This window comes from Pollachius pollachius, assembly GCF_949987615.1.
Source record: "Pollachius pollachius genome assembly, chromosome: 10".
Classification (NCBI taxonomy): Eukaryota; Metazoa; Chordata; class Actinopteri; order Gadiformes; family Gadidae; genus Pollachius; species Pollachius pollachius.
Genome location: NC_136943.1, coordinates 4,586,949 through 4,607,664, shown reverse-complemented (window position 1 = coordinate 4,607,664; position 20,716 = coordinate 4,586,949). Strand labels below are relative to the sequence as shown.

At 47.9% G+C, this 20,716-nt stretch overlaps 1 protein-coding gene across 1 annotated transcript in view; it reads right to left on the bottom strand.

The window, feature by feature from the left end:
* Positions 1 to 20,716, bottom strand: part of dock2 (dedicator of cytokinesis 2) — a 121,761-nt gene that overhangs the window by 70,889 nt on the left and 30,156 nt on the right. The window contains 3 exon segments of the mRNA XM_079744731.1: positions 7,737 to 7,843; positions 11,994 to 12,064; positions 13,359 to 13,467. Of these exon segments, the coding sequence (XP_079600857.1) occupies positions 7,737 to 7,843; positions 11,994 to 12,064; positions 13,359 to 13,467 (287 nt within the window).

Sequence of the window (20,716 nt, the reverse complement as noted above, 5' to 3'; positions counted from 1 at the left end):
CACACGCACGCACGCACACACACACAGTAAAATGGGTCCCATGGTGTTGTTGGTAAGTGAAGACAAGATACAAACTCTGGGGGACAGCGGACGGAAATTCAATACTGGCTAGGTCTGGATCTTTCACATCAGCGCACAGTTGTCTCGCTGAGGCGCTTCGGCCCCCACTGTCAAATAAACAAACCGATAAACATATAAAAGCAATCTGGAACATCGGTCAACGACAGTGGGTCCACGACGGAAGGGAGTGCTTCAAAGGAGACGGCGGAGCTAAAGCAAACCAGAGCTGACAGCCGAGAGAAGGGCCAACCTAGACAGGACAGTGACGCAGGACAAGTGTACAAGTGTGTGTGTGTGTGTGTGTGTGTGTGTGTGTGTGTGTGTGTGTGTGTGTGTGTGGGGGGGGGGGGCCTGTGTTTGTTTTTGTGTTTGTACACAAGTGTGTGCCAGAATGTTTGAGTGAGTTTGTGTGTGCATGCAAGGTTTTTCAGGTACTCATCAGTGTCTGTTTGTGTTTGTGTGTTTGGGGAAGTTTATGCGTGAAGGTGTGAGTGTGACTGTGTGTGTGTGTGTGTGTGTGTGTGTGTGTGTGCCTGCTGGCTATAGTGACAGACATGGACACAGCAGTGATGAGGTTGACAGCTGCTGCATTACAGCTCAAGCACTTCATTCGAGAGCCTCTGGGAGGAACCAATATTAATGGAACAGGTTTTCCCAAAACGTACAAACACACACACACACACACACACACACACACACACACACACACACACACACACACACACACAACCACACACACACTTGTATATAGAGCCAGTGAAAACAGACCAAGCATTATAAGGGTGTTCTTTTTCTCCCGTTAGAGTCTTCGGTTGCCTGACCACATTCACAGCGTTTGAGTTTCGGACTCGGCACTCCGTCCAGAGACAGTGCCAGCTCACGCGCAAGTGCAGGAGACTGAAGCCCCTTAGTCACCTGTCGCTAATGCTGATTAGTTCAGAAAAATGTGGGGTTGTGGGGTTGTGGGGTTGGCGGGCAGGGTCGGAGGGAGGGGGGGGGAGAGGTTTGGTCGGAGACCACTCACTGCTGATTAAATCCAGTGGATGATAGCTGTTCAGTCCATCAGTCAGCCCCATTAATCACAGAGTGGCGTGCGGGTGTTATGTCACTACACCCTGGGAGTGCCAGAACCCCGGGGGGCTGGCGAGAGCCACACTAACCACCCCCACCCCGGCCGGCCCCCCTCCCTCCCTGCCACGGGTCTTCCCCACAATTCCGAGGAGCCAAATTCGGATCCGCTTCTGTGTGTTGATACCGCCGTCGACACCGTCCGCAGAAAAAAGACCGGAGTCCTTCAAGTGTCGGTGCAATAGCAGATAAAGAGAGGTGGTGGGGGCCATCATTACAGGCCGGAGGATCTGTTGACGGGGAGCTTGTTTAAGATGCAGCAGCGCCTGCAACCCTTCCCCCCGGCCTCCTCTCCGCGGCGTGTGACGCCATTCAGCGCGGCGGGAGGGCAGCGTTGATGGGGAGGACCCGAGGAGAAGGTAGCCGGAGCGATTCGGCCCCGCTGTGATAAGGAGGCCGCGGCTTGGGCGGGGGGGACCGCGGGGGTGTATTGAGCGGAGAGATGGGTGGTGGTGGAGGTCTGGTGTGGGGCCTGACCCTTTGACCAGCTTCATCGTGAGGGAAGAAGGAGACTATGGTTCTGACTTGACGCTGAGGATAGTGGGGTGGCTGATGACATAAAGACATGTAATAGAAGCAGTGTGACTGTGAGCCTAAGGCCCATTAGCTGTTATGTCTTCCCCTGGCCTCTTGCTACAAGGGAGCCCCTGGTCGTGTGTGTATTTGTTTGATTCTCTCCCTCTCCAACTCTCTCTCTCTCTCTCTCTCCCTCTCTCTCTCTATATACATCTCTCTCTATCTATCTCTATCTACCTATCCGTCTCTATCAGAATTGATGATCTCAATATGTCACAGTGATTGCCTGACAGCAAAATAATTTGCCTAAAGTGAGCCGTAATGCTCCAGAGTAAATGTAATTCAGTCTGAAGACCAGATTAACCCATATGATGGCATTGTGTGTCTAGATGAGAGAGAGAGAGAGAGGAAGAGGGAGAGAGACAGAGACATTGAGGATAGAAAGACGGATAGAGACTGAAAGAGATAGACTGATAGAAAGACAGCAAGAGCAAGAGTGTGAGAGAGCGAGAGAGAGACAGAGAGAGAGAGAGAGAGAGAGAGAGAGTGAAGGATAGAGGGACAGAGAGAGAGAGACAAAGAGAGAGAGAGAGAGACAGTGAAGGATAGAGAGAGAGAGAGAGAGAGAGAGAGAGAGAGAGAGAGAGAGAGAGAGGGAGGGAGAGAGAGAGAGAGAGACAGAGACAGAGACAGAGAGAGAGAGACAGTGAAGGATAGAGGGATAGAGAGAACCCTTAATCTCAGGAACGTATTCTGTATAAATCAGGGGAACGTTTTGGAAGCACCCATGGTCTGTGGTGTCGACTGCTTACGAAGAAATAATGCACATGCTGATCCAAGGCATCGTGCACACATCAACACACACACACACACACACACACACACACACACACACACAAACACACACACACACACACAGGCATTTGAGGTCATGCATTAACTTGTCTTCCACTAAACTGACAAACTTTATCACCAGGCCATAGAAACTCATGTGGAAAGTGTGCATTGCCCAATCAGCTGTTAGCGATGAAGTGGTAGCATTTGGAATGTTATTATCTAATGTTGGCCAATGGGCGCGCACGTGAACTCACACGCACACGCACACTGACACGCACACGCGCGCGCACACTCACACACACACACACTCAACGAGTTTTGTAGATTCCATTAAACTCTCCTGATCTTCTTATAGCTGTGTCCAATATCAACGGTCCCCTGTGCATAATCAGTCTCAATAAATAATTTAAAAGAACGAAAAAGAAATAAAGCACCAGCATACCATAAAGGACTACAAGCCTCCGAGACACAACTTATTAATACAATTCACCTCCCCAGCCCAAATTAAACGTAATCACGGCGTTAAAGCAACTCACACTGCTAACGCTTTAATCCTTCCTCAAAACACATGCATAATTTAGCGAGACCTTGAAACCTGCACAAACATACACATCGACACCGACACCAACACACACACAAACACAAACACACACAACTCTGACTCATCTCTCCAGAGTTGCGAGCAGATTGACCAGTGGTCCGCTGAGATGTTCGGTTTCTTACCATGCAGGCACACACACACACACACACACACACACACACACGCACGCAGGTCTGAGTTATTAAAGAAGGAATGCTGCTCAGTGATAGGGCACCGGGGGCCATTAGCTGCTAGCCCCGCCCGTGAACTGATAGTAAAGGACAGAATGGATGGGAGGGGATGGGAGGGTCCATGCTCACGCGGAAGCTCTGATTAGCATCCCAATGCAAAGATGGATCTCAATTACACCCGGTGTCAGCCCTCATTTGGCCTGCTGGGGCTTGAAATGGAATGGGTGGTTGGATAAATAAATGAATACTAAAATAATTGGAAGAGGGGTGGTCCGGGAGGCGTGTGTTTGTGGCTGGTGGAAGTTGAAAAATTGGCGATAGAGAATGGATGTGTGTGTGTGTGTGTGTGTGTGTGTGTGTGTGTGTGTGTGTGTGTGTGTGTGTGTGTGTGTGTGTGGAAAGGGATGGGAGAGGAATTGATGACTTGATATGTGTGTATGTGAATGTGTGTGTGTGTGTGTGTGTGTGTGTGTGTGTGTGTGTGTGTGTGTGTGTGTGTGTGTGTGTGTGTGTGTATGGCTGGTGGAAGTTGAGAAATTGACAACCGAGAATGGATGTGTGTCTGTGCGTGTGTGTGTGTGTGTATGGTGTGTGTGTGTGGACATGTGTGTGTCGGTGTCGGTGTGTGTTTGGGCCCTATCTTTCATCCGGCGCAATAGACTTTCTCACTGGCACATGTGTCGTTGCTAGTTTGCAACTGGTGCAGAGCGTTCTTTTTCCTCCTGCGCCACGCGTCGGTATATTAGTGAATGATCTTGCGCCCCAAGGGACGGTTCGGCAAAAGGAGGAGGCGTGTTCTGGTGCAAACGTTCCCTGGTGCTATTTTGCAGTTTCAGAAATTACTTGCGCCACAAACCAGGAAATACCTGGTTTAAAGTCAGTGGCACGTTGTTCAGATGCTATTTTAAGGGCGTAATGTTGCTTGTGCACTTCGCGCATACACTTTGCTTCCCTCATCTACCTAGCCACACATTCTTGGTAAATTATTTGGGAAAGAACAGCTGATACAGCGGTAATAAGTTGTACTTTTAAATCAATGCATCTGCAAACACCGTGCAGCAAACACATATTTTCTTGACACAGACAACGTGTACATGCGCATAACTTTTAGGATTGATGAGTATTTGATTGTGAGAAAACATTGTTTAACTGCGAGTGAGTGTTAAAAAGAATGAATGAATGCGGGCGCTCGTGTGTGTGTGTGTAAAATAATTAATGAATGCAGGCGCGCGTGTGTGCGTCCATCTGTTTAAACACACGCAAACTAAACACGTTACGCATAATACAGTCCATGGCAATGTATATTAACAGGGGGACACATGCATATTGTGTCCCCCTAATATGCATGTGTATAACGATAATGCACCCTACAATACTGATAAGAAACAAAGTTTAAAATGTATTGCGTATATCATTAAATAGAACCACAGTTACCGCATATCATATGTGTGTTAAGTTTTCTTTGCCAAAATTTATTTGAGGACTCAGTATTTCTGAAATTGTGGAAGAAAACCTTATTCCATGTGTGAATTAGGCCATATTATTTGGCCACAAACTGAGCCATTTGAAGTTTGAAATTCATGTGCATCTGTTTCATCGGAGACTGCAGACGCGCTGTCAAAATATCAACTCGTCAGATTCAAATGAGCTCATGGCTCTTAAAGGGAATGGGAGCTGGCCCTCTCATTGGTTTATTGCAAGTTACGCCCAAACCACACCTACGGGTATTTAGGCTACTTCAGACCAACCCTTTTTAGATTTGCGCTGGGCGCAAGAGTCATTTTTGCGCCAGTAAAATACCAACATCGCCATAGATCCGCCCACAAAGCTACTTGCGCTTGGCGCCTCTCACTTGCGCTTCAGACCGTTAAAATAGGGCCCTTTGTCTGTGTGTGTGTAAGGGTATGGGAGAGAAATTGACGACAGATAATGGATATGTTTGTGTGTGCATGTGTGTGTGTGTGCGGAGGGGGAATGGAGAGAGATGAATGCCTAAGTGAGGATGTGTGTGTGTGTGTGCGCACGTGTGTGTGTGAAATACAATTTGTTGTCGGCACAGAGTTGCTGACCACTGCAGTTTGCCGAAGGGCTGTGGTCGTGAGTTGTTGTTGTTCGTGCAAAGACAGATTTGAGCACGGAAACAATTTGACCATCCGGCTCGGACAAGACGCTCCGTGTCTCTCCTCCTTTCACCTAGCCCCTTACTGCCTCCTCGCCTCCTCGAGAAAAATAGGCTTTTTGAAAAGCTCTTTTGGAGAAGCTGTGTTACATCACCCGGGCCATCGCTCATCGGGTCTCCATTTATGTCCGCCTTCCCCGTAAATCCCCTGTAGCCCGTTGCCCAGCCGAGCCGCGCCATTCGCCAGCCCCGATTACTCATCACTCCCTGCCCCATCTCGTCCACCATGTCTCCTTTACTAACCGTCGTGTCCTCTCTCTCTCTGACTCCCACTCTCTCCCCCCTCCCCCTTTCATCACAGCGGCTCCGTCCTTCCGTTACGTTCTCTCTCACAACTCTAATAGGGTACGTATATCGATATCAACAGGAGACTCAGGAGTTATCAAGTCACAAGTACAGGTGGGCTGATGGAAAAGTCTTGTTTTACTGAGGGGGCCAATCTGTTTTTTCGGAACGAGTTCACAGACTTCCATCATGGAGACACTACAGGTTCATCTTGGGAGCAGACACAGCAAATGATTTCCTCTGAAACAACGGCCCATATCTTCACACTCTTAGCCCGCCCTTCCATCGCCCCCCGATCTCCTGATTTTTGGCCTTCCTGCCCCCACCTCCTCGCCTCTCTCTGTGATTACCGGCCCGCTGCACTTCTCGCTCCTCCATTCCTCCTTCTTAGCCAAGACAGAGTGGTTCTGTGGCTTCTGTGACAGGTGGCCAATCACCTGAGCCCGGGCGATCGATGCTGTGCCCTGGCCTGGCTATCGGCTCGCGCCTGACCCGACCGGCTTTCTGTTCCTTTGCTATTGAGGGTGCGGGGGTAAAGCTCCCACGGACCCCCTGAGTGGATCATCTGCGATGCAGTGCGCAGAGGTTTTGAATCGAATTGAAGAACAATTCAATTGCAGCCATCGCAACCAGGAGATACATCTTCACGTATATGTATACGTATATGTGCACGGATACACAGGCCCCAACCGTATTATCAACGCAACAGTGCCGACAAACTACAGGAGGGAGGCTCCCATCGAGCTATAGTTACAGAGAGAGTGAGAGTGAGAGTGAGAGAGAGAGAGAGAGAGAGAGAGAGAGAGAGAGAAAGACAGAGCGAGACACAGCCCGGTAGAGAATGAGAACATCCATTATGGAGAGGGAGTGCCTTTGTCTATGGGCCCAGTAAGCACCGCAGAGACTAGTTAACGGGCTGTCGTAGCGCGGTCCAGGAGAACCAGAAACCCACCGTATCTGCACTGTCATCCCTATTTGATCGCCCACTGCAAACTCATTAAGCCCCCGTATTATGGTTGAGTTGAGTGATGGCCAGCGCCGTTACCTCATTAATGAGCCCCAGTGTGTAGCGGTACGCCACGTCGAACACAAAGGGTCGGGTACGGCCATCATCCCCGGAGTAACTTCGATCATGGCACTTACTGTTTTTAATGTTTTTTCAAACACACCTTCAAGCAGAATAGTAATTGCTTCTGGCATGTTTGGGGCCGGATTGGAGCGGGTTCGGGGGGAGGGCGTACAAGACCATTGACATCTCTCAGATCCGAACCAACCGACAGATTTTGACCTTGATTTTGGTGACGTGCATCCGCTGTGGGTGATGGCATCTGAGCTGTGAACTCGTACCAACCACCAGAGGTGGTGAAGTACAACGTCAAAAGACTTTGGAAGGATTAAAGGCATGGAGCGATTCGGAGGGGAAGCTGAGCTCATTAGCAGCTCTCTGCTCTGCTCTGACTGTAATAACAGGCTGGACGACCAAGCTCCATTAAACTGATTGTGGTTATGAGGGGAGTGTCTGATTTGCTGTAAGTGTGAATAAGGAATTACAGGACACCTCCAATACCTTGCACTGGAAGTAATAGATGTAATTACGTTTGTCTGCATACTGGTTAAATATTTATCTGTGATATTTGAATATTGGTTAATTATTGATCAGCGACATTTTGTTTAGCCATAGTATACAAATGCTAAATCCTGCTCAGAGCTGAAACTATACCTCCCCACAGGGCATACACACACAGACACACATAAGGCATTCTTAATGCTTATTCAGATTATCATTGCTTTTGCATTGCTTTTTTAAACAGCCTGTAGCCCGGCTGATATACCGTGATGGCAAACGCCCAACGACCACTTTTCTTGACATTAAACATGGCAGATGATTGTCTCGATAAGACCTTTAGGAGCCGTCACATCAGGGGAGCGCCCTGGGACCTGTGGATGAGGTCGCACGCACCTTGTTTCTGGAAGAGACGGCTGCTGACGATCTCCGTCATGGAGATGACCTTCTGCTTCTGGAGCTTCTCGGGGGAGAAGCAGGTGTAGAAGTCGTGCAGGAGCTGACTGGAGAGGGGGGGAGGAGAGGGGAAGAGAGGAGGAGGAGGAGGAGGAGGAGGAGGAGGAGGAGGGTTAGCAGTGAACCGGGGACGATGGGGACATTGAAAGGTGAAGGCTGAGAGAATACGACGAAGGAAAGAAGGAAGGATTTGAGGAAGAAAGGAAGGACATAAGAAAGAAGAAGAAATCAACAAATAGCCGAACGACCAGACAGAAACAAAGGAATTAGTAACGGATTATAAAGCAAGAGTGTGAAGAAGAGAAACAAGAAAAAATAATCAAATATTGATACTTGATAGTGGAGATGATTAAGAGGAATGAGAGGCGGGTAATGAAAAAGAACATTCTTGATAGACCTTAACTCGAAAGCAATCCTAAAATCGACATCAAGCATTTCTAAAATCAATTCCCCCGTCCTGGCTCCACGAGACCCCACGGATAAACCACTTAGGGGGGAGCTGTGCACTCCCATTCAGACTAAATGAAACGAAAGACCCCGCCACGAACAACTCCTAAACCGGACTGTTTAACTAGGCACCCTTCAAACCAGGTGCTCAAGAAGTGTGAAAGAGTGGTTTGCTGCGTTTTCCCCATCATAAACGCTCCCATAAAAAGGGCTAACGCAGATTGATAAGGGGACGAGGGGAGCAGCGGCACAGGCGCAATTGAACGAGCGCGCCTGCAGTCAGCCGAGCGGGCCTGGTGAGAGTTTGAGTCATCCCTACCTCCTCCTCCACCCCCCCCCCACCGGGGGCCCTCCCTGTGCCCACGGTTTTAATATCGGGATAATTAAGCGGGTCCATTACGGAGCCATTAGCATTGCCATTCAGGGCGACTGACGAAATGGAGTGGGCGCACGGAGCCCGAAGGCCCCCCCATCCCCTGTCCTATGAACCCTTCGTACCGATTGGCTTACGGACTACGCTAAACGGGGGTACTTTACCCCAGGAAACCCGCCAAAGTGCACTCCTGTTCTGCCCGGCAGGTGAAATTAGAGCGGGTTTGTGAAGGTGCTTCAAATGAAAGATTACTTTTCTCTTAAGATATTAAGAGAAATACCTCTTATATATAAGAGATATATCTCTCTTTGAAATTAGAGCGGGTTTGTGAAGGTGCTTCAAATGAAATATTACTTTTCTCTTAAGATATTCCAACCGATGCCCAATTTTGTTATGACAAGGTAACTTTGGGATTTTTCAACCTGGGACCTGGTTTCTGTTATTGTATTGTATTATATTACAGTGTGTGGTTGGGTGTGATTGCGTGTGTAGGGGTGTGTGTGTGTGTGTGTAGGGGTGTGTGTGTGTGTGTGTGTGTGTGTGTGTGTGTGTGTGTGTGTGTGTGTGTGTTGTATTAAACTGCGAGAACATCCTAGCGGCGGAAGGCAGGGCACATGTTGACATGGCGACACCGGGCTGCGCTAATCAGAGCCACTAATTATAAGAGACACAGTCTCATTAAAACGCCGAGCTGCGGACACACAGAGGACACACACGCACGCAGAGGACACACACACACACACAGAGGAGACACACACACAGAGGACACACACACACACACACACACACAGAGGAGACACGCACACACACACAGAACACACACACCCACAGAAGACACAGAAACACCCAGAGAAAAACCCTAAGTGACTCCAAAAGTGACTCTGACAACACATTCCCTTGTACTGCACTGATGACACACACACACGCACACACACACACACACACACACACTGCGCCCACTGTACAGCTCCTCACTTGAGGTACTGATGTGAGTGCAGGAGCCTAGATGGGGCTTTGAAGTCTACCTTTGCGTTGCGTGATCAAAATTCACACGGCCGGTTCCTGGAAAAGACACCCGAGGCAACTGTGATCAGCCAGGCTGATCTCAACCTTGTGCTGTGTTTCGGCCCGGAGGACTCTGATAACACAGCGGGGTCTGTGCCTGTGTGTGTGTGTGTGTGTGTGTGAGACTTCATCTTATTTATTTTTTTCAAGAGCGCAATAAAGACTGAGCCATGAAATGAACACAATCTGTCTGAGAAACGACACTGACAGAAAGTAACACTCCCTCATCGCCCTTTACAAAACCTCTGTGTGTGTGTGTGTGTGTGTGTGTGTGTGTGTGTGTGTGGTGTGTGTGTGTGTGTGTGTGTGTGTGTGTGTGTGTGTGTGTGTGTGTGTGTGTGTGTGTGTGTGTGTGTGTGTGTGTGTGTGTGTGTGTGTGTGTGTGCTCATCTGTCACACAGTCAGCACCTCTGTGACAGCGGTGTCAACACCCAGACAAACACCTGACGACACACGCGCAATCACGCACACGCACACGCAAACGCACACGCACACAGCGTGCGGGAAAGTGACGAAGCATTAACCAGAAAGAGACTTGTTTGAAATTGAACCGCGGAAGACGGACACAAACACTAATTAACATCTTCTCCCAAAGTTATTACCACGTAATAAGGTCATTGCAACAATACGAAACCTCAAATGGCTTTGAATGGTTTGAGGACGGGGAAATGTCGAGGAGGAGGAGCCCATAAAGGGCCTTTGGCAAGATCCAAACTCCCAGGCGGTGTCTGGGGTTTACAGTGGAGACGGTACGCTTTGAGGAAGCGTGTTCAGGACTCGGGGTTATATCGAGGTTAAATGAAGAGTGTGGGAGGGACCATCTTGGATGCCTTCCTAGAGACGAGTTTTAGGGAGATCTAAAATGGGATTTGTCATGCGTATGTGTGTGTGAGACACTGTGACTGTGTCTGAGACTGAGAGAGAGAGAGAGAGAGAGAGAGAGAGAGAGAGAGAGAGAGAGAGAGAGTGTGTGTGTGTGTGTGCGTGTGTGTGTAGGTGTGTGCATCCATGTGTGTGTAAAGGAGGGAGTGGTTTAGGCCATGTCCCAATTTTCTTGATGGCCTCCAACTCCGTCTGAAGGCCCTTCCTGATGTAGCTGTCTCTACGTCCGTAACGGAGGGGTAAAATAATCACCAGGAAACAGGACACACTTCGACGTGTCTACTGTCTACAAACATTGTAAAATCCCACGTTTCACTACGATCGACAAAGGAGCTACTAATTAAATAATACTTGTACGTTAAGATATTCCAAGCGATGCCCATTTTTGTTATTTAACAATAACCTTGGGCTATTTTCAACCTGGGACCTATTGTTCCATCACGGTACACTAATGCGGACTACATTTTTGGAAATTGCTCCGGTATTGAGCGACAACGCCGCAGCCTCAATCAGCTGAATTGGCTGCAATGTAATCCTTTGGGCACTGCGACAACCAACGTCCTCCAAAAATGCTTGCGTTGGCCACTGACAGCCTCAGATTGTTATTACGAGAGGTAGACTACATCATAGAATTGATCGCACTCAAGTCTTGCGAGAGTTAAGTTCTGGCAGGAAGCTAGAAAAGAAGGTGAGTGAGAGTTGGAGAGAGGAGGTGATGTTGGACTGCAAAAAGCTTAGCTTAGCGTCATCTCAAAGATTTGGGTGAAGAAGGGTTGAGATTGTAACGCCAATAGGGAAATTACCGACTGCAATGTAACATAGCCATAGCTCTCCTTGAGAAAGACTCAGTTAGACAGAACGTCAGACAAGACAGGATCAATCGAAAGGTAAAGAAAGAAGTTGTCTGTCTCTGTAGGGATCCATTCCATTATGTTGTCAGACACTTACAATAACAACATGAGCCTTTCAGTAGGAACACAAACACCTTTTAGAAGACATTGACAGGCCACTATTGCCCCGAAGGGTTACATTGAAGCCCCTTTCGTGGATTACGGCTGCCGTGTTTTCGTTCAATACCGGGCCAATTTCAAAAAAGTCATCCCAAAAGGATGCGAAAATAGGCAGAAAATCTTGAAGTTATCCTTCAACTTATTACTCTGATATAACAACATTTTGTTCTCTGTACTTTGTCAGCCTTGGTTTCAATGCAAACCGAATTGCATTCTGGGAGGCTCCTCCAACCCTTCCTCACAGAGCTGGAAGGATTGGCCCCGCTGGTGGGACCGACTTGGGGGCCCTCCCACTACACCCATCGGGGGAGACACTACCGCACTACGCGACACCACTGCACCGCATGGAAGGGTGGCGTGGAGGGGTGAGGGGTGGGGGAGGGTGGAGGGGGACATGCAGGGTGTCTGCTGTTTTCTCACCTCAGGAGCGTGGCATCAAACACCTTTTCAACATCATGCAAGACGGTGGGGAGGTACTTCAGAGCGGCTACCTGCGGAGGGAGAGGGTGTGAGAGTGCAAGGCACAGAGAGAGAGAGAGAGAGAGAGAGGTGGGGGGGGCGGAGCATCACATTGATATTACTGCAAATCATTGTTATAGAAGTGTCAGTAAAGTCGAGGTTCTATTTCCATCTAATAGGCTCCGAAGTCAAATCTGTCCCTCAGAAGCACTGTCAGAGGTTTACTTTGAGATTTGTGTGTGTCTGAGTGTGGCTGGTTGGCTGAATGGCTGACTGGCTGTCTGACTGAACGGCTGACTGACTGACTGTTTGACTGGCTGGCTGACTGACTGACTCGAGTGAGTGCATGCTACCTGCCTCTCTGTATACATGTGTGTCCTTGTTCAAACAGTGTGTGAGGAAGACAGGTAAAGAGAGAGAGAGAGAGAGAGAGAGAGAGAGAGAGAGAGAGAGAGAGAGAGAGAGAGGAGAGAGAGAGAGAGAGAGAGAGAGAGAGAGAGAGAGAGAGGGACATGCAGTCCCAGAATGGTGGTTAGAGGTGAAGTAACAGGTTGTTGGCAACAAGAGGTGGAGGTAAATTAAAGCGAGGTTCAGTACTTTAATTTGTACGCTAATTATATTTTCTTCTACGTTATTGGGATTTTGAATTATAATTCAGCCAAACACTTTTTATGTAAAAGGACTCAGTGAATACAGATCAAGGTAATTAAAGTCCCTGGTTACCAGAGAAATTTGTGAATAATTAAAAGTGTACGTTGATATTAATCCTCCATCACAATTTGATGAAGGAAACATGCTGTTGGCTATGATTAAATGCTGTTTAAAAACGTCTATATTTGCTTTTCCAGGCTGGCACAGTCATGAAGTATTATATTGTATAAGGAGTTCGATTGACATCTTTATCATATATAATGCTTAGATAGAATCAATACAACTTAGAAAAAGTAATAAAGTCATGATTTGAATTAATGTGTGTGTGTGTGTGTGTGTGTGTGTGTGTGTGTGTGTGTGTGTGTGTGTGTGTGTGTGTGTGTGTGTGTGTGTGTGTGTGTGTGCGTGCGTGCGAGCGAAGGAGGCCGTGGGGTAATAAATTGCGGCTCCTTAATAAAAAGCAAAGAGATTAGGTCATCGAACAACTAATCTCAAAGATTAACTGAAGGAAATTAAATTAAAAGGATTCATTAAAGGACGCAGGGCGGGGACAACAGGGACCATGGCAGGCCCAGGCAGGAAGACGAGGTGGAGGGAGAGAGGGAGAGAGGGAGAGGGGGAGACAGATGGATGAGGAGCAGGAGAAGGGACAGAGAGGGAGGGGTGTTTCTTTACCCTCAACAGCAGGGTGGTGGTGTAGTCAGTCCTCATCAAGCTGTTTATGGACTCAAACAGTCTCCTCAGAGACTGCTCAAACTCCTCTTGCTCCTTCCCTTCGTAGAGCCTGTGTGGGAGGGGGGGGGGGGGGGAGAGGGAGAGAAATAAGTACACTCTAAATGTAATCAATCAATGAAGAGGGAGCATGCTTAGAATACAGACACTCCCCGGCTTCCCGGAACCAATTGAAGTCAATACCGATCTTCTTTTCCTTCTTTGATTTTCTGCTGCAGTTCTTCGGGTCTGCGTCGCATGAAAGGGAAGGCTTTTTGACCTCCAAGTCGCAAATTGGAAATTACAATGATTTCGAAAGATATGCGCAATCACACACACACACACACACACACACACACACTGCCTCTTAAGTCACAGGACACGTTTACATTAGCCCTTGACTTCAGAAGATTCCCGCTCAGACAGCGAGAGAGAGAGAGGAGGGAGGAGGGAGAAGGGAGGAGTGTGAAGGACCGGGAGGCTGAGATCAAGACAGAATAGATGGAAGACAGCCGAGTATTACAGCATTTTTGATTGGGTGTAGGAGAGAGAGAGAGAGAGAGAGAGAGAGAGAGAGAGAGAGATGAAAGAAAAGACGGCAGGAGTGTTGCAGTGGGAATAGTTAAGGTGTGTGCGTGCGTGCGTGCGTGCGTGCGTGCGTGCGTGCGTGGGTGGCACCGAGGCACAAAGACAAACAAGAGCGATCTGGTGGGACCGAGAGAAGGGTGAGAAGGAGGGAGAGAGACGCATTGCTGGGGTGAGGGACAGAGTTTGAGGCGCACCTGAGGTGGGAACAGAACGCGGGGAGGGGACTTGAAAGTGGGGAGAAGACACAGAGATGTATAATAGATGAGGGAGAACAGAGAGGAGAGGAGAAGGCGTACAGAAGGGCATGCGGTTACGCCCTAGTGGTGGGATGGTAGTAATAATTTGGTATAGATGTGGAGTTCAAGGATTAAGCCCACATAGTGCAGGATTTGATGGAAACCACTTAAACCATTTACAGGGCAAAATAAACCAGCAGCCTTTACCTCTGCCAAATGCGCCCTACATAAATGAAGCTCTCTCCCGAAACACAAATTCACCTGCACCATTCCTAATGTTTAAGGGTGCCTTAATGTATTCAGAACGTACTTCTCCTAAGCTCAACATATCTGTTGGTCCCATCATTACGACGCTAATGCAGCGTGCGTACATTGCACGATTGCAATCAATAATTTACCCATAAACATTCAGAAGCATCTTCATTTAACAGAGTCCATGCCAGAGCCCCCCTCCACCCAGCTCCACTTGGTACAGCCCGCTGAGCTCTAACCAGGCACACCTGTGCATGGTTAACCAGTGGGGTGGGTCATGTAGGATCCATGAAGGAAAGACAAGGGAGGCTGAACAAGATTTAAAATGAAAACAGGGTTGCAACCCAGTTATCAGAGTTTGCAGGGTGGGTATTGTTGAGTCGGGTGTTCTGTATTGAAGGAAGGAGGGCAGGAAAGTGATCTGGATTCACCGCCGCAGACTCGCTTTGGAAAAGTTTGTGCTAAACGAATACTTAGTCTGCTGAGTGCTAAAATGGAAGGAAAATGGGCTGTTGTTATTCATCATCATTCATCTTTAACCACCACAAACAAGTCCAGGTTGAACATCTGCTGGCTGAGGTGTGTTCCAGGGAAAAATAAGATGTAGATTGCACGATGACGTGTCTGACCCCCCAGGGGAAATCACATGGTAATTCTACACAAACAGGATCCCCATCCAACCTGCCAATCACACACAGGTCCCTGGAGGACCTTGGCAGAGCACTATGACCGCGTTGCCACCAATACACCACCCCTTATCATCCACCTGCTCCCTAGACACACGCACACACCACTGCTGACCTTTCACGGTATGTGGTTCCAAAGTTTGTCGGGACCGAGTTTACACGTTTGCATGCAAAGTGCTTTAATAAACCATGCATGAAGCCTGTACCCGGCTAGCATCTAGCCTAGCACACAGCTGACTAGAATGTTGCTTGTTGACATTTCAATGATCCAATAAAATCTAAAAAGAATCAAAGCGAAGCTGGTCTCGTGCCACAAGAGATATACATCTCAGATAAGAAAGTTAAACAGGCTCTGACTGTATTAACGTTGTCTTGGGGAAGCTGAAGCTACCCACGGAATTATGTTTAGGTATTTAATTAGGCTCTGTTATCTCGACTACAATTAGGTGTCAGCTTCCCTTCTACATAAGCCCCAGATGTCACATGGATGGATAATTAACTATAAAAACTTTTTTCATCCTTCAAGGGTGGTTGAAAATATCCTCTAATGGCAGGTTCAAGTAAGCTTTCAGAAGAAAAATCAAAAGGCTTAAAAGACTGTAGTCAAAGTGTTTAGTTAGCTACCATGTTGAAATAATTCCCTATTCTGTATCACTTCTCATCATGGCGAAATGCAGTATAATAGAAAAATCTCTAAAGGGAATAAAGCTGCTCCAACTAATACTTCTCTCTGTCTCTTTGCTGTAGAATACCCTTTATATTTGTCTGTGCCTCCCATTCCCGGTTATATTTCCACTCGTCTCCCAGCACTCCACCGTTCGTCTCTTCCACTGATTCAGTCTGGGCGGAACAGCTGTTAATTACACTAGAAGTAATGAGTGCTCGGGGGGAAGGATTAGAGCGTGGCACACAGGATATTTAGCATGTTGTAGGCGGGATTAGGCGGTGAGACAGTCGTATTTTCAAAAGAGTCTTTACAGAGTACAATTATAGCGTCCTTGTGCCACATAATCCATCGGCCCTGAGTGAGTGAGTGAGTGAGTGAGTGAGTGAGTGAGTGAGTGTGTGTGTGTGTGTGTGTGTGTGTGTGTGTGAGAGAGTGTGAGAGTGTGTGTTAGTGTGTGTTTGTGTGTGAGAGTGTGTGTTTGTGTGTGAGAGTGTGTTTATGTGTGTTGGGGCTTTGGGGTCGTTCTCCGTATGTTTATCCCTGCCATGACTTTTTGACCTGGCGTCCGCTACTTTAACATCTGCCACGAAGATGTGTCTGGATAGTAAATTAAATAGCACAGATGCTCGCACCCTAAATGTACATCTGAGTACAGATAAAGCCGAGCTGACATGAGTGCTCATCACCATATATGCACCACGCCAAAGTATGCATCGAGCTGTCTTAATCCAGACGAGTGGCGCTGTAAAGGGGTGACCGATGGATGAACCTTACTGTTTTCATTCCCGCTCTACACTACCAAACATACTGTATGTGCATTTGTGTGGACTAAGAAAGGCTCCCATGGCATAATTTGTTTAGAAGACGTATCCAAGGCGACTTGCAATGAGTTGGGGCCGTTAAAGGCCAGGTAGGGGGGAGGGCAGGATGCCACATGCAGGCGTGTGCGGACATTGGTGGTCGAACCCGGAATCTTTTTGTTTTTCCACCAATCATACCGCTGCAGGCGGGGATGCGTTATCGCGTGATTGGCGAACAAACTTGGCCAGCAGTAGTAAACTGTTAAAAAAGGGTCCCTCAAGGTTTCAAACCAACACAGAAGTACTCTAATTCAGATCAATAAAATTTGTTTTCTTCGATAGAACCCCGCTGTATTGAAACGGGAAACAAGGCAGTTCTCTGGTCGTTTTGGCTTTTGGTTTCCGGCCTAGGCTCCGTGCCGTCTCCCCATGACGGTGCTAAGAAATGAGCTGCTGGATCCCAGATTAAGTGTTTACTATCAGCAGGACCCCCCCTGGTGGCGTACCCCACTAGGCTGAGGATGAGTATTCTCATCCCGCATCTTGATTCAAGACATCTTCACTTCCTGAGTCAATCCATTGCTAAGATCGAGAGTCAAAAAACAACCCTTGACAATTTGTGGACAAATATGAACACACAATTAGCGATCACTTTAGCGGCGGTGGAGCTGCACGTAGGCACTCCTCGGATTGCCTCCCGTACGGCTGGAGCAAGCGGTGGGTGGGGGTGAGCGCCTCATCAGTGGCGCTTGCCCCAGTACCCCGTCGAGGAGCTTTTCAGCACAGGAGAGGTGCTCTTAGCGCCGTTCAGGGCTAATGATCCGGCTGGCTTGATCGCTGCCCAATGGGCTGTGGCCGAGTAGTGAGTGCTGCCTCGTCCGATGGACCGTGTGTCTCTTGCTGGGCTGTCAACGTTCCCTTGGCTGTGGCAGCCGCTACGGCTGATGCTGACACGAGAGGCATCTCTACAACGTTGTTGTGAATGCAATTGAATGAATTTATTATACAGTCATATATAACTCTATAGAATTACCCAGAAAAGGACAATTCTAGAAGTGCACATTAAAGCTAGGCCAGGGCGTTTATTTTAAAAGCATGTTTGTCATATTTGTTGAAATTCTCTTGCATCCCGACAATGATAGATAATTCAAATGCTCTGAAGAGAAAATGAAAACAAGGTGGTATCTGCGGCTGTCGCAGCCCGTCCAATCATTTCGTTCGACCAGAAAGAAATGATTGGTTGGTCTACCTAATTATGCGCGATCTGCTTTTGCACTCACGCGTGTGTGTGTGTGTGTGTGTGTGTGTGTGTGCGTGTGTCTGTGTGTCTGTCTGTGTGTGTGTGTGTGTGTGTGTGTGTGTGTGTCTGTGTGTGTGTGTGTGTGTGTGTGTGTGTGTGTGTGTGTGTGTGTGTGTGTGTGTGTGTGTGTGTGTGTGTGTGTGTGTGTGTGTGTGTGAGTGTATGTTAGCATCAATGTTAGTGTGTGTATGTTATTGCTCATGCTGTGTGTGATACTACATGTTAAGGTTTCTGAATGTGTCAGCTGTTTGTGTATCAGAAGAGTTAATGAGGGGCCAACAGTAAAGCAAGCAATATGACTACGGCACTACTGGATGTAATAAGGCTGCGTCTTTGAACACATCAAAGCCAAGACATACAACCCACTGTCACGTTCAAACACACACATGTGAAGAACAACAGATTAAAGCAGACACAAAACAGTGAGTTAAGACAAAGCGAGAAACCAGAGGGGGAACAAAGGAAAGGGATTAAAGATATGGGGAAAGGGATTAAACCGATGAAGGTTATTATCGTCTCAGAAGGCCTTACTGGGAAATACTCTCTCGGCAGCATCCTAACACAGACCAGTGATGTCCAGTTTGACATGCACGACATGTTCCATGCTGCTATCAACACGCCTACACTGACATTTCAATATTGCAATTTCTATATAATGAATGGTTTCCCCTTTCGATTTCTGCAGAAACAATGAAGGACCACTTTATAGGACAGGGTGGGTGAAAGATCTACTCACTAACCTCCACATTACCTCTGCCCTGTCCATTTCCTGAACAGATGTGTTTCCTAACCTTTAAAGGTCTGAGGTTTATTTTGCTGACAACACCAAAATCACACACACGTCTCTTGAGCCAACAACCCTAAAATCATTGTTAGAAAAAACTACAGCTTTCCCTAAACTTCAAAGTTTAAAAGGAAGGCAGCGTCTTAATAGCCTCAGAAGACAGGGAGCTCATCCATGTATTCATGCAGTGCAGCATACAATAGAAGAGACGCGTACAATACAAGTACCAGCCAGAGGTACAGTATCCTAGCATTATTCATAGGGCGTATAGTGCATCAACATCAGGACCTGGTGAAGTCAAGTGACTGTGAGCATCCCAGAAGGTCCCATTAGAATGCTAGCAAGAATCCTGTCTGAAACAATGCTGCCGAAACGTAAGTAGTTCTGGTTGTCACGCTAGCGCAAAAGTTATTAGCCTGACAAGATTGACAGAAAGGGAAGCATGGCATGCGGGAAAAATTAAATACAGATGAGACAAGTGGCTTAGGAGAGAGAGGAAGAGGAGGAGGAACAATTTAGAGAGAGAGAGACAGAGAGAGAGAGAGAGGAAAAGTGAGACAGAGACAAAGACAGAGACAGAGACAGAGACTGAGACAGAGACTGAGACTGAGACTGAGACAGAGACAGAGACTGAGAGAGAGCGACATATATTCTACCAATCAAAGCTTGAATAGCTCCAACTTCCATGAAAGAAACAGTTTAAAAGAAAAAAAAGGGACGAAAACCGAGAACATAAAATTTTAGAACAAAGACAAAGAGAGACACAGTGATAGAGAAAGAATTTGGTCCAAGTAAAAAAAAAGTTACAGGAAACTAAAACCTAGTGCGGTACGAAAGTCGTCAACAAAGTGGCCCACGATGACTCTCAGGGAACACGTGTCCTTAAGGCCTCCTCATAAACCATAAACTTGTTACACGAGCACAGAGCCACTTTGACAAGCCAATAAATCTCCCGCCGCTGCATTTGATCAAGTATTAATGCCCGGCGGTGCCTGGCGGCAGCATGTGCGTGCGTTGGAGGCATTACCCACTCTCCTGGAGAACGGGCCCTCCCCTGGCGGTGAAGGGGTGAAGACGCTGAGAGATAAGGGCGCTCCGGTGAACAAAACAATAACAAACTTCCCAGGCATTGTTCCGTGTTGGAAGTAGTGTGGTGTTGGTGGTGGGGTGGGGGGGGAGTAGAGGACAGCAGGGAGGGAGGATAAGAGTGAGAGAGAGAGAGAGAGAGAGAGAGAGAGAGAGAGAGAGAGAGAGAGAGGGTAAGTGAGTACCGGAAGGAGATGAAAGGGATAAAGAGGGAGAGGGAGAGTGAGGGCAGGCTGAGAGCAAATCAGAGTTGGATTGATGGTTCCCGCTGGTCCCCATGGGGCCTCAGCAGAAGAGTCCATCCAGAGGAGCCCTGAGACCAAAGACATGCCGGAAGCACTGCTGGGGGAAGCGATCCATACGGGCTGGATACATGTATGGACGGGGCTCCAGCGCGTTCATCACACGCATGAAAGGACAGCCGTACGGAGACAGGCGAGTCAGACAGACGGACGGACGGGGTGGCCTGGCAGGCGCCCAGAGAGACGTCATGAATAAATAAAGAAGCTTTCTTTCAACAAACAAGCAGACACAGATTGCAGAACAAACGGGGCCCACAGTGCGACGCAGGATTAGACATGCACCAGGCAGGCCATCAGCCACCAATTAACTTCAAACAGGGAAAACAAACTGCAGCCAAAACACTGCGTTACATCCAGTCGGCACTGATTTCATGACAAACACACACACACACACACACACACACACTCAGACAAAAACAACAACCAATGTTCAGCTGTCATGCTACACACAGATATGCAAAGATGCAAACACACACTGGTAGGCATCTACCACCAGAAGGCCTCGACAACACAGAACACAATCACACTCTACAGACAAATGTTGCAGCTGACATAGAAGCACACGCACATCCTGGTAGGCCTCAACGACGTCTGCACAACACACACACACACAGAAACACA